Below are 13,986 nucleotides of genomic sequence, written 5' to 3'. Positions count from 1 at the left end.
TCTCATTTTTTCACAAATATCAAAGAAAGTGTTGAAAGTTCTTGTGCCTTTTACATATAGTGACCTTGTAATAAAATTTCATTTTAGTTTCTAAGTTTTGGCTCTGCCTTTTTGAAAACATTTTGACTGTATTCCAACTCACTTCTTAGCAAAGCAGTATTATTTCATAACAGGTATTTGCCATTTAGAAAAGAAGGGACCATTGTACCTTTTTTCTAAAGTGAAAGACAAAAAAAAGTCAGATTCAATTCAAACAAAATCTTGTATTATTGGGACAAATAGAGACATGGGCATTATTTAAAGTGAAGAGACACTGAAGAAATTTGATTACAATTCTAATGAGTTCTTCTAGACAGTACAGAGAGAAGTAGAACTAAAGAATATGACAGAGATGCAGTTTTTGCTAGTACTACAAAAAATTAGCTGGGATCAGAAAGAAGCCTTCCTCTTGGCTAAGTTTAGAGAATAAAAATATCAGCAGCTCATATTTGTTGGGCGATTATGATGTGGCAGGCTCTGTGTCTGGTGCATGGCATACAGTGTCTCATTCAATCCTCAGAATAATCTTCAGGAATAGATATGTATTCCCATTTCACCAGTGAAACTCAGAGAGATTAAGAAACTTTACTCAAGGTCTGATGCCTAGTTTATGACAGAGCCAGCATTTGAACCCAGTTCCTACAAGACTCTACAGTTGTATTTTTGTCACTATAACATTAGACTGCATCTGGCACTACCTTTCCGAAGAGTTACAGTAGTTTCCCATTGCTTATAAAGTAAGCTTTATTTAGCATGCACTCAGTGCCCCACATGATCCAACCTCACTTCTCCATCCTCATTTCCTGCCCTATCCACTTTACATGCTACTCCACTTCCAAATTCAGTGCGTGTGTGTGTGTGTGTGTGTGTGTGTGTGTGTGTGTTCATTTTTGTGCCTTTTGTTCAGTATGTTCCTGGAACCTGGAATGTTTTTCTATAAAATCATCCTTGGTCTTGCCAGTCGAAATTATTTTATTAGTTCAGCTTCATCATCTTGCTGTACAGTTCAATTTATAATATAAATTTCAATTGGTTACATATTTACTACATCTCTACAGCCCATGCTACTGTTTTGAATATGTAATTATTCATCCTTGTCTCACAAGTATTTTTTGCCTATGATCATTTCATGTGTTTTGTAGGGTGGAGAAGAGCTCCTGGGAAGCCCAGGAGAAGAGAATGAAGGAACAGTACCTTATGGCTATCTCAGATAAAGATCAGCAGCTCAGTCATCTGCAGAATCTTATAAGGGAATTGAGATCTCCTTCCTCCCATACTGAGGCCCTCAAAGTACAGTACCAAAGACAGGTGAGTAATTTCAGTGCTGATTGCTACTTAGAGATAACCACCACCCAGGAAGAATCAGCTTCCTGCAAGCCAAGTGCCCATCTACCACTCTTGGACAAGCTGTCTTGTGACCTCCTATGAAGTGGACAGAATTTACTGAGGGAAGGAATTAAGCATGAACAGCATTGGGAGGGAATTTCATCAGTGTTTGTATCCTGGCAGGCATCCCCAGAGACATTGGCATCCCTAGATGGATCACAAAATCTAGTTTATGAGACAGAACTTCTTAGGACTCAGCTCAATGACAGCTTAAAGGAAATTCACCAAAAGGAATTGAGAATTCAGCAATTAAACAGTAAGGTAAGTGTTTCCTACTAGACTAAAATTCAATTTCTTATTTCCATGACCAGAAGCAAGGTCGTAAGTAGGAACTGATTAAGCCTGGGTTTTAGCTATAGCATATCTTAGGGCGCAGAAGATTTACCTTTCTTGGAGCCTGGGTTGCTCCCCGCAAAGCACAGATACGGGACCATATCCACTTCCTCATCCTTGGAGTGTCCTTGGGAATGATTGGTGAAATCTATTCGATAAGAATAAAAAAAAAAAAAAATCCAACTCTTTTAGGAAGGCTTATTCCCCAGCATTCTCTCCCCATCTGTATCCCTTGTTAGTAATATTGAGGTAACTCCCCACAAATCCTCCAACACCTTCCTCTCTGTTTCCCATCAATGTGCAACAGGAAAATGTCTCCAGGAGGAAGCTTTTCAGATGTGATTAGATAGCAGGGATAGAGGTGAGAGGGCTGCTCTTTGTTCCACTCCATTTGTAGGCTTCTTCACTGGTGTCTAACATTCTGGAACTAAAGAAGCCAGATTTTCCCCCAAACCCCAGCCATGCCATTCTAGACACTCTAAGGAAGCATGCTGGAGTAGATAGGATGTATTTCTGTAGGGAAGAGCCACTTTGCCATCTGGTCCCTAGAGCCAATCTCGCCAAGGCAAGATTTTTTTTTTTTAAATGTTTTTTTAACGTTTATTCAGTTTTGAAAGAGAATGAGACAGAGCATGAACAGGGGAGGGGCAGAGAGAGAGAGAGGGAGACACAGAATCTGAAGCAGGCTCCAGGCTCCGAGCTGTCAGCACAGAGCCTGACGCGGGGCTAGAACCCACGAACTGTGAGATGATGACCTGAGCTGAAGTCGGACGCCCAATTGACCGAGCCACCCAGGTACCCCTCGCCAAGGCAAGATTATTCTTGGAAGAAAATTATTCTTGGAAGCCTTTTTACATCTGTGTCTTCTCTCCTCATTCATTCTCTGGCTTTTCTTCCTCCTTCACCTACCTCTCCTTCCCCACCTTCTTATGAATCATTATATTCCTGTTGCTTTCTGACTTCAAATATTCTCTGGTGGCAACTCCCTAGTTCTGACTTCTTCAGAGGAACCCAGCTAGGTAGTTTATGTTAGAACTAGAAGGGATTTAAGAGGTCATTTAGACTGTAGAGTACAAAGATTGGCTTTGAGGAAAGCTGTGAATGTCCAAAAAGTATATACAAAATGGTGTGTGTGTGTGTGTGTATGTGTAAGTTTCTCATCATGAGAACTCATCAGTTCACCAAGGGATCTATGATCCAAAAATGGTAAAGATTGGTAAGCTGTATTATAGATGAGGAAACTAAGGCCCAGAGGTATTAAGTAATTTACCTAAAGTGTTAGGAGGAGGTCATTCTGAGATAAATATGATAATAGTATGTGGAAAAGCACAGTACCTAGCTTATGTAGAAGGTAGTTATTAAATGTTAAATTCAACTAATTGACATCAAAGTATCAGATGCTGATAATGCTATTAACTTTGGCAGACAAATTTGCATTTTAAAAAATAGGTTTGTTGATCCAAATGAATGAGTAAAACTATAGGGCTTTTATTGGGGTAATTGTCTGGGAGTGGTTGTTTTTTCTTATAAAGTAAGTTTATTAAATTTATTTATTTTGCAGGGGGCAGTGGTAGAGGGGCAGAGAGAGAGGGAGTGAGGGAGAGACAGAAACCCAAGCAGGCTCCACACTGTCAGTGCAGAGCTCGATGCAGGGCTCAAACTCACGAACCATGACCTGAGCTGAAGTCAAAAGTCAGATGTTCAACTGACTGAGCCACCCAGGTGCCCCTGTCTGGGTGTTTTCAAGGGGGCTCCAGAGCAGCTCCTATCCAGTTCCCCTTTTTTCCATAAACTAGATTCCATCTCAGCCTTGTTACATTTGCTGCCCTGAAAATCACTCTAAATCACTTTGAGCATTTGTCTTTCTAGGACAGTATTTTAAACTGCGATTCAGGGCTATTAGTAAATGATGAGGTCATTTTAGTGGGTAGCAACTAAAAAATTTTTAATGTAAACTTTTTTTTAATGTTTATTTTTGAGAGAGACAGAGAGAGAGAGAGAGAGAGAGAGAGAGAGAGCGCGAGCGCACACGGGGGAGGGGCAGAGAGAGGGACAGAGGATCCGAAGCAGGCTCCATGCTGACAACAGCTAGCCCAGTGCAGGGCTTGAACTCCCTAACCAAAAGATCATGACCTGAGCTGAAGTCTGATGCTCAACCAACTGAGCCACCCAGGCGCCCCTAATGTTAATGTTTTATTGAGTAAAGATACAAAAAAGCATACAAACCATAAATTCAACATGGCATATTTTCACAAGGTGAAGACACCTGTATAGCCAGCACCCAGATCAACAATCAGAACATACCAGAACCCTAGAAATCCCTTGTGTCCTTTTCTGTTCACGACCACCCCCTTCTTAGAACTACAGGTGCATGGAATCATATCTTCTCTCTTATGTTGCTTCATTTATTTTGTGAGATTCATCCTGTTGTATATAGTGTGATTTTTCCTTCTCATACTGTACAGTATTGCATTGTAGGCTTATACCATGGTTTCTCTGTTCTGCTGTTTAAAGGACTTTTGGGTTTTTCCAGTTTAGGGCTATTAGAAGCAGTGCAAATAGTGTTTTGTAAAAAAACACAGTAAAAAAGATTGGAAATATGTATGTATTATGTAATATATATAATAAAGAACATATCTTGTTTTGGGAAACTTTAGCTTCAATTACATATATTTATGTACTGGTTCTGGGTCATAATCACAGTTATGCTTTCTTTAACAACTTTATTGAGATATACTTCATCTACCACTTAAAGAATGAGAAGCACTACTTTGAGTCACTATCATTCTGGGTGAGAAAGAGTACTTCCTTTAGAAATCAACTGTAAAGTATCTCTGTCCCTAGTGTCATTCATTCATTCATCAAGCAAATAACTATTATTTGCCTTCTATGGGCCTAGCCGTATGTTAGGATACACAGTAGTCCCTCATGGAGCATATTATCTGATGAGTTTAGAGCCTCACTCTAGATGGGTCCCAGCTACCTAGGAGAATTTCTTCTTGGGCCCTAGGATGGAGCACAGTAGATGGGCTGTCAGCGTAGAATGGCTGCTCTCCAAGCCACTGCCCTAATTCTTTCCATGGATGCTCAGACTTTATGTATATAATTCTGCCAGCATGGTTGGATGTTTGTATATAATACAAACTTAAAAACATGAGAGGAATGATTATTGGTATAATGTAGTCTAGATCATTCCTTCCTGCATCTGTTTTTATAAGTATAGATATGATGAAGTACAATAGCTTATGAGCTAGAACAGAGGTCAGCAAATTCTGTCAAGGCCCAGATGGTAAATACTTTAGGTCTGTAGGCTATGCCGTCTCTGTTACCACTATTCAGCTCTGCAGTTGTGTCACAAAAGCAGCCGCAGGTGGCACATAAATAGAGTGGTCATGTTCCAATAAAACCTTATTTACAAAAAAAGGCAGTAGACCCTGGAACAAAGTTTGTCAATACCTGAGCTATAGGGATCTGTGTCTAATTCTAGAAAGAATAATGCAAACATTAGGAAAAGTGCTTTATATGAGGATGGCTGGCTAATAAGCAATTAGACTTTTTCAGTGAAGAGGGGTTTTGCTTCCAGTGAGTTTTACAAATCGAAGTTTTCTCCTTCAGATTTGTGAAGGAAAAATAAAGTGTTGTATTTTTCAATATTGAGAGGTGTTTGTTTGTTTGTTTTTGTACAGTTTGAGCTGTTCACTGTTGCCAGGAAAATTAATTTTTGTTTGTTAGGAGACTATAATACTCTGTCTCAGAACCCAGTAGTTATCATTGTACCCAGTAGTCATGTCTACCCCTGTCTTCAAATTAGTATTGCTTCTCAAACGTTTATATCCTTTTCTTTGCTCACTTGTCGTACTCCCCCCAAAAAACCATAACCTGGTTCACTTCCCTCGCTGAACCCGCAGATGGGATGCCATCATGTAGTAGGGAGACCTTAGACTTGGAATCAAGAACCATACTTGAGTCCTGGTCTGTCATCTATTAGCTACATGTTGTTGGGCATGTCACTGATCGTCTCGTTTGTTATTTATGAACGGGGACAGAAATCATTCCTCTACCTCTCTCAAATCAGATGATACTTTAAAAAGTACTTTGTCGGGGTGCCTGGGTGACTCAGTCAGTTGAGTGTCCGACTTCGGCTCAGGTCATGATCTCATGGTTCCTGGGTTTAGGCCCTACATTGGGCTCTGTGCTGACAGCTCGGAGCCTGGAGCCTACTTCGGATTCTGTGTCTGCCTCTCTCTCTGCCCCTGCCCCCTTTGTGCTCTGTCTCTCAAAAAATAAATAGACATTAAAAAAATTAAATTTAAATTAAATAGATGAAAAATAAAATAGAAAATAAAAAAAAAATAAAAATTACTTTGTAAACTTGCTTTTCAGAGGTAAGGTTATTTGTTGTGATTTTTATTTTGGCTATGCAAATATTTTTGTTATACCATGTGGATTTCTTATTCTAGTTTTCTGTGAGTATCAAATGTCCTTCCCATCCAGCCAGAGTATCTCTAGAAGAATTTATCTTCTCTTTGAACATTGAGTCCACTTTTTCACACAAGTACTAACTCAGAATAATTACAAAAGGAATACTCAGGGAAAGATTGAACATGTGTCCAGGTACACTGGTTTCCCTTCGCATAATGCATACAGTCCTATAGCAGGGACTTTGAAGAAGTATCTCTGATTGTTAATATTTCTGGGTATTAATCATAACTAAAACTTGAAACCTGACAAGCCTGCAAGTGAGGAATTAGAATTGTAGTTCCAGGGGATTGAATTCAAGTCATCGTAGGAGCTACAATGGGTAAATTTTTCATTCAATAGAAAAAATAATTTTCTGGTTTTTGACCTGGTAAAAACTGACGTGGGCTGCTCTGTCAGGTGGTGAGCACCCCTGACACTGGACATGTTCAAGGAAAGACTGAATAACTACCTCTTAGGTAGTAAAGGAAGGTCCTGCTTTGAGTGACTGAAATATTTCCACCTGTGAGAGTCTGTGCTCCCAGTATAGTTTCTTACATGTACATAGAAATTTAGGATTTCTTCTGTGTCTCCCACCTACCACCCATGATAATTTCTTTTTCTACCTTCTTGACAACTTGTAACTCTCTGCAGAATTGAAGAATCTGCCCAGTACTGTGGTTGTGTGAATTTTTAGGTGACAGCTCTATCTCTTACCGACTTTTAAGGATTATAGTCATTTGTGAGTTATTTCATCTTGGACCCAACCTGCTATCTTTCTCCTTTACATACCTGCAATAGTTTGTACTATCAGATTGCTTGTGGGTTTCTGCTTTCTGGTTTCCCAGTCAATGTACTAGGCACCACAAATAGTTTCCTACCACTTCTCCAGAATTATTTTCCTTTTTCAGTTGAAAAATTCTGAGTTTTCCCAGTTTGAAGGAACACACAATGCTCTTGTTACTATTATTGAAATAAAGGTCTTGGATTAAAAAAAATTAGATCCTTGAAACTCCAAGAGTCTTCCTAAGCACTGCTTCTTGTGAAACAGTCCTTCCCCTCTCCACTGTTGCAGTTCTCTCAACTACTCGAAGAGAAAAATACCCTTTCAATACAGCTCAGCGATACCAGTCAGAGTCTTCGTGAGAACCAGCAGCACTACACTGACCTTTTTAATCACTGCGCAGTCTTGGAGAAGCAGGTCCAGGAGCTGCAAGCGGTGAGCTGGAAGGCGGCGAGAGGCTGGGAAAAGGGTTACAAAATTGAGTGCAAATGGGAAAGCATAAAGAGCAGCATGGGAGAGGCTGGTGCCTCAGGCTAAAGATTAATTAGGTGTGATGGAAGAGAGGAGAGCATTCGCTGAGATGGGAATAAGGCCTAGAAAAATTAAAGAGTGAAGGGATTAGAAGGACAAAGATCAGTGAGATGGTGGGAGAGAAATCAAAAAGTGAGTGGGAAACTGATGACTGAGGCTTTAACTCTGTCACTAAGACTGGATTTGGCTTCAAGAAATAAGAAAGCTGTAGGAAGATTTGGCCCTGAGAAACAAAATAGGTGGGGCTGGTGACACAGCCTATCGGTGTGTACTGTTGAAGCTGGGAGGTAGTGAGAATTAGCATGGAGATGAATAGGACAGGGAAGGAGGAGGTTTGCGAGTAGTCGAACAACGGAAGGATCAGAGTAGCTTTTGGAAAATCCATGAGCCTCCACTAGAAAAAAAGCAGATTTCAGCGGTAAGCCTTTAAAATTTTAAGAAGAGAGATTAAAAAATGATTATCTGGGAGAAAATCTAATCAAGAGTTTCAGGTAGGAGATTAATCTCTTAGAGCAGAAGATTCTCACTTCTGACTCTGTACTTGAAGAGAACGACAAGAGGAGTGTTTTTCTCCAGGGTGTCTCATTCTCTCTGGTGTTCAGTGAGTTCTCATTTTGCCCAAGCGGTTTCTTAAGTGCTTTCATCTCTGAATTACTAAACTTATTCTTCTTCTAGGGGCCACTGAATATAGATGTTGCTCCAGGAGCTCCCCAGGAAAAGAATGGAGCTCACAGGAAGAGTGATCCTGAGGAACTGAGGGAGCCACAGCTCAGGTAGGGGAGCAGCCCTCAACCCTGGTGCACACACTAGTGTACAGAAATGGACAGTCATCTAGATGGAACTGGAGCCCAGAGTATGGGTTTAATATGACTTCTTATCAGCCTCACCGGATTGGTGTGAGGATTAAATTGTACCAACTATAATAACAAATTTGTAAAGTTGAAAGTTTGTCAGGCAATGGGAGCACACCTGCGCGCACACAAACACACACCACTAATCCTGTGGTATTCAAATGAAAGATATGCAGTCAATCTCTAAAATCTCTAAGGCATTCTCTGCAACTTATTTCAACAGCTACACTTTTAAAATGTTCTTTTTTTAAAAAAATCTTTTCCCCTTCCTATTTTTTGTTTGTATAAACGTCTATACATTTTCCTGCTTTATAATCTTACGAAGGCTTTGAATCCCTTGTGTCAGCAACTATGTTCTGCACCTACTGATGCTGTTTGATGTCCTTTTATTTTGAAGCTTTTCTGAAGCCCAGCAGCAGCTGTGCAACACTAAACAAGAGATGAGCGAATTGCGGAAGCTGCTGGAAGAAGAACGAGACCAAAGAGTGGCTGCTGAGACTGCCCTTTCTGTGGCTGAGGAGCAGATCCGGCGGTAAAGGACTGAGGGAGATAACCTCTGTTCACTTCTCATCCTTTCTGATTACACTGGGTACACTTCAGTGGCCAGACTTGGGAATAATTAGGATCTAATCCCATCTTGAGATGGGTGCTGCAGTGAAGTTTGGGGTCAAGATAAGCTACGTTAGTCTAAGCTTAGCCCTTCCACAGTGTCCTCTTCGGCCCTGATGCAGAATGCAGATGTAGGCAGCTGATCAAGTGCAGCCCGCCTAGGCCCCACACTCTGCCATGTTAGAGCTTCTTTCACATGTACTGTGCAGTGTATGTGGAACTAAGCGCACTTGTTATTTCTTTTTAAAGAAATTTATTTTGAGAAAGAGTGAGTGAGTGGGAGAGGAGCAGAGAGAGGGAGAGAGAGAATCCCAAGCAGGCTCTGCACTGCCAGCATGGAGCCCAATGCGGGGCCCCGAACCCACAAACCATGAGATCATGACCTGAGTTGAAATCAAGAGTTGGACGCTTAACAAACTGAGCCACCCACGCACCCCCAGTGGACTTGTTATTTAAAAGCAGCCAATGCTGTTTGGTTCACCAATATTTACAAACATTTCATTTTTCCTCGGCCTAGCCTACAGAAGTTGACATACTGACCTGCATAGTGCCAGACTTTGCTGTTCCAGGTCAGGGCTGTCCCTGAAAAGCTTATCATCTGGAGGAACAGACACAGAAGGTGTACTGTGCAGTCAGCCTGACTCTCAGAGGAAAACTGGCATGATGGAGCTAGACTGTACTCATTCAGTTTCTCCTTCCAAACTCACAAATCAGATTAAAATATTCTTTCTTTCCAGGAGAAAATTCGGTGACCTGCAATGAGAGGCCAGGAGTGTTAGACTAATGGACATCCCTTCATATGGAGGAGTGGAGAGTTCCATCCTCCCCACCATGATTAAAAAGTGCATACCTATAGGCAAATATTTGTTCAAATGTGCTATGTTACCGCAGCCCCTTTGATGCAGTTGATGTTTTTTGAGAAACCATTGAATGGAAAAAGGCAGCTTCTTCATTACATAGAGAAGTGCCAGTATTAAATCAGCAAAAAATGAAGAAGCAGTAGAGGCTGGCAGTTCAGTTTAATTCTAAGAACCTCACAAAAATCTTCCTTGGATGCTTTTGCCTAATTAGCCTTTGGTAAATGAAAAAACAATTTAATGAGTTTCTCTGGTGTATTGGAAAAGAAAATAAACAAAAAACAGACGTGAGGTTTAGAGACAAACCTGGGTTTTGAATTCTGGCTTGACCTGTTACTGGCTGTGCCACCATGGACAAGACAACATTAGTTTGAAGATAGTAACACCAACCTCTAACCTGAGGATTAAATATATGTACAGCACCCAGTCCAGCATCTGATACATAGTAGGCAATTATTAATTCCTGGTAGTTATCCTCACCGTTAACTGCTGCTGAAAGAAACCGATCTGCCTGCACACACACTGCTTGTGTAGGGACAGGAACTATAGTAGCAGCCTTTGCTGCCAGTCTGTCGTGCTACATCACACAGCAGGATGGCTGGGAAGACTTCACCTCATCAGCTGCTTGTGCTATAAACCAAGCCATGTCTCTTTTTTTCCCTCAACACAGGTTGGAGCACAGTGAATGGGACTCTGCGCGGTCTCCTATCATTGGCTCCTGTGGCACTCAGGAACAGGCACTGTTAATAGATCTTACAAGCAGCAGCTGTCGAAGGGTAAGAAGGGGAGAAACTAAGGAGAGGGTACTAAGCTATCAGACAGGGCTGGCTGCATTGAGGGCAAGGAGTCAAGGAAAAGGAAGGTGGAAGTCCAGGCACTGAGTACCTGATGAATCTAAGACTAGAAGGGTATGGAAGGTTAGAGGAACTTAGTGGAGTTGGCCAAGTGACCCTGAAGGAGCTTTCTCTCAGGATACCTCTTTCCTGCAATGTTGGGAGAAGGGAAAGGGACATATCCCTGTAGGGCAAACCTCTCTGACTTTCCAATTTTTCTTTCAGACCCGGAGTGGTGCTGGATGGAAGCGGGTCCTGCGTTCACTCTGTCATTCCCGGACCCGAGTGCCACTGCTAGCAGCCATCTACTTTCTGATGGTTCACGTCCTACTCATTCTGTGTTTCACAGGCCATCTATAAACTGAGTTCTCACCTTTGTGACTACTCCCCTCAGAACTTGGAATTCCCTCATCTCTAACATCCAAACCATCAATTTTGCTAGTGGAACAGTCTTCCCACTTACAGGTCTTCTCTCCAACTCTCCACAGAAAGTGCCTGCACAAACAGAGGTGGATGTCAGCCCAGGGCAGAGCTGCAGGGACCAGCGGGTCTGCTTTCTTCTCCTGCCCGGGGTCGGAACACTTCTGCATAATCTGAGGAGGCCCCACAGTCGGTTGTTGAACCCGGTATTTGTTCAGATTTTGCAGGGCCCTGATTTTTTGTGGTCCTGTGAAGGATGATGAGGAATGTCTTTCAGCTTAGAAGATGGTTGTAATAAACCTAATAATCTGAAGTCTAGTATCATTTTGATTGATACTTTCTTTCCCTCAGTTACCTTATATTTTCTCCTGCTTCAGAGGGAAGGTGGACCTGCCATAAACAAAGTTTTGGGGAACAGTATCTCATAGAATAGCTGGTTAGGTCTCTTGCAAAATAGGGTGGGAACTGAAGAACTCCCCAGGGTTTCAGTTGACCAATCACAGGGTAGGACACTGACTCCTTCCCTGGTTGTTCAAACATAACTGGAGTTAGATTTGAGGTCCTGGACTATAGGGATAGAATCCTATGTGTGTGCCCTTGATCACATACTGAGGTATTAAATGGCTCGTGCCTTTCCTTTCATTGAAAGGAAGAATTGGCTATAGACAGGGGAGATCAGATTCTTGTCATTCCGATGTTGTCTGGATATGCCTTGAGTGTAGACCCTAAAGCAGTATACTAGGAGCTAATCCTAGGTGAGGCATTGACTCCCACCAGGGAGATCTGACTGGTCTGATGACCACTCCTAGCCTCTGGTTGTACGAAGCTACTCTGCTGTTGGTGATAGTTAGCCCTGTTTCTCAGCCCATAGTCATCTGCCTTCTGTGGTAACAGAGCTGAGGAAAGTGGAGGGCGAATATAGAGAAGACAAGATATCTAAGTCTAAGCCTGAGAATGGCAGCCAGGATTGAATTCCATTTGTGCCTGTTCCTTGCCTCCCCTTCCCCCACCCTTACCTGCTGGTTAGTTTCTCATTATGCACATGATGTGTTCCCTGCCTGCTCTCACCACCCAAAGAAGAGAGAAAACTGGTGGACTGATTGATCTGCTGTGATCCTTTGTTCTTTGGTGACCAAATCTTGGTCATGGCAACCCAGGAACTTTCCTGAACAATTGTAAAATAATAAAATTATTTTCAGAATCAAAACTGGTGGTGGTGTGTACATGTGTATGAATGTATGTAGACACAGGTGCTTATGTACATGTGCTTGCATGCTGGGCAAGGAAGGGTAGATAGGAGACAGAGGGTTGGGCAGCCAGGAGTGGATTCAGGGGTAGTAAGCTCTACCTGTTTAGGCTTCCTTCTCCTTGGCCAGCATCAGTAATGGCTGCATGTGTCATTCTGGCCTTAGCCTCTAGACTCCAGGGTGATGAAGCGGAGTGAGGAAATTCATTCTAGTGTTGAACCAAACAAACTGCGCCTTAGGGCCTGAGATTCATGCAGCTCATGCCTGGGCCTGAGAGAATACTTATCTGGGGTATAGTGAAAATATTAGGCCCTTAAGGATCCCTATGAATGGGAGTTGGGGGAAGAGAAATCTAAGAGGGTATAGCAGAATAAACATTACTATGTTACTGGTTTTTAAGTTTATTTATTTTGAAAGAGAGTAGGGGAGGAGCACAGAGGGAGAGAGAGAATCCCAAGCAGGCTGTATGCTGTTAGCATGAAGCCCTATGTGGGGCCCAAACTCCTAAACCGTGAGATCATGATCTGAACTGAAGTCAGACGCTTAATCAACAGAACCACCCAGGCACCCCTACTATGTTATTTTTATATTAAGTTGCTGCTTAGGAAAAGCTAACTTACTTTATTAAAGTACAATGAGTGAATCAAACCAAGATTTTATGGCTTGAAAGTCCATGCTATTTATTTGTGTGCTCCATCTCACTGTCTCATTAGAAATGAACTTGGGGGCAACCTGGGTGGCTCAGTCAGTTAAGTGACCGGTTCTTGATTTCGGCTCGGGTCATAATCCTATGGTTCGTGGGATAGAGCTAGAGTGCAGAGCCTACTTGGGATTCTCTCCCTCCCTCTGCCCCTCCTCTGCTCATGCTCACTTTCCCTCTCTCTCCCAAAATAAATAAACTTAAAAAAGAAGAAGAAGAAATGAACTTGAGACTTTGCTAAAGAGTGATAGGGTTAGAACTGTACCTGGATGGTGTGCCACAGTATTCGGTCTGATCATTCCCATTTTTGACACTGAATCAGGATCCCAAATGATCTAAAAGATCTTTTCCCCTTCTACAAATGATCTTTTCCTTGAAATGATTTTGGTGCTGCCATAATAAATAGGTCGTGAAGTAGGAGAGAGAAATACACTACCACCACCACCCACCAAACTGACATAGAATTCTTAAGAGTGACTAAAGTCTTATTATTTCTAGTGCAGAAATCACCTCCACTATATCTTAGACCACTTTCATCTAGTCTCTGTTTGAGTCTGTTGGGAAGCTCAAACCTGAGCAAATCAGGTTAGAACTCCATATCATCAGGGTTAGGAGAGACTAGGTCAGATAACAGTAACAAACACCAATTTTTAGTAGCTAAAACAGCAAAGATTACTGTTTAGTCTAGTAGTGTTGTCATCATTCTCAGCTGGGGACCCAGGCTTCCAGAGGAGCCACTGGAGAACTGCACTTTGCCTTGGTGAGCAGTGGGCAGAAAAGCATGGCAAAGCTTGCACTGGTCTTAAAGTCTCCACCAGAAAGTGATGTATTTCACTTCTCACATTTAATTGGCCCAAATCAGTCACCTGAGCAAGTCTGGCTTCAAGAAGGAAAGGAAGGAGGGGCAGCAAATCTTGAACAGTAATACAAAATGCCAC

The 13,986-nt window shown here is 42.0% G+C and overlaps 1 protein-coding gene across 9 annotated transcripts in view; it reads left to right on the top strand.

Annotated features, from left to right (window-relative positions):
* Nucleotides 1–12,308, top strand: part of GOLGB1 (golgin B1) — a 90,198-nt gene extending 77,890 nt beyond the window's left edge. For 7 of the 9 annotated variants that reach the window (XM_042956956.1, XM_042956958.1, XM_015544795.2 and 4 more), the window contains 7 exons: nucleotides 1,182–1,347; nucleotides 1,549–1,686; nucleotides 7,292–7,435; nucleotides 8,207–8,304; nucleotides 8,780–8,914; nucleotides 10,519–10,624; nucleotides 10,907–12,308. In XM_042956956.1, coding sequence (XP_042812890.1) covers nucleotides 1,182–1,347; nucleotides 1,549–1,686; nucleotides 7,292–7,435; nucleotides 8,207–8,304; nucleotides 8,780–8,914; nucleotides 10,519–10,624; nucleotides 10,907–11,041 — 922 coding nt within the window. In that variant the 3' untranslated portion in view covers nucleotides 11,042–12,308. Of the gene's footprint in view, nucleotides 1–1,181; nucleotides 1,348–1,548; nucleotides 1,687–7,291; nucleotides 7,436–8,206; nucleotides 8,305–8,779; nucleotides 8,915–10,518; nucleotides 10,625–10,906 lie in introns of those variants that run through there. The other 2 variants (XM_042956957.1, XM_042956960.1) reach the window with 2 other exon arrangements.
* The last annotated feature ends 1,678 nt before the right edge of the window (nucleotides 12,309–13,986 follow it).

Source organism: Panthera tigris, chromosome C2 (genome assembly GCF_018350195.1).
Source record: "Panthera tigris isolate Pti1 chromosome C2, P.tigris_Pti1_mat1.1, whole genome shotgun sequence".
NCBI lineage: Eukaryota > Metazoa > Chordata > Mammalia > Carnivora > Felidae > Panthera > Panthera tigris.
This window is presented reverse-complemented; position numbering and strand designations above follow the sequence as displayed.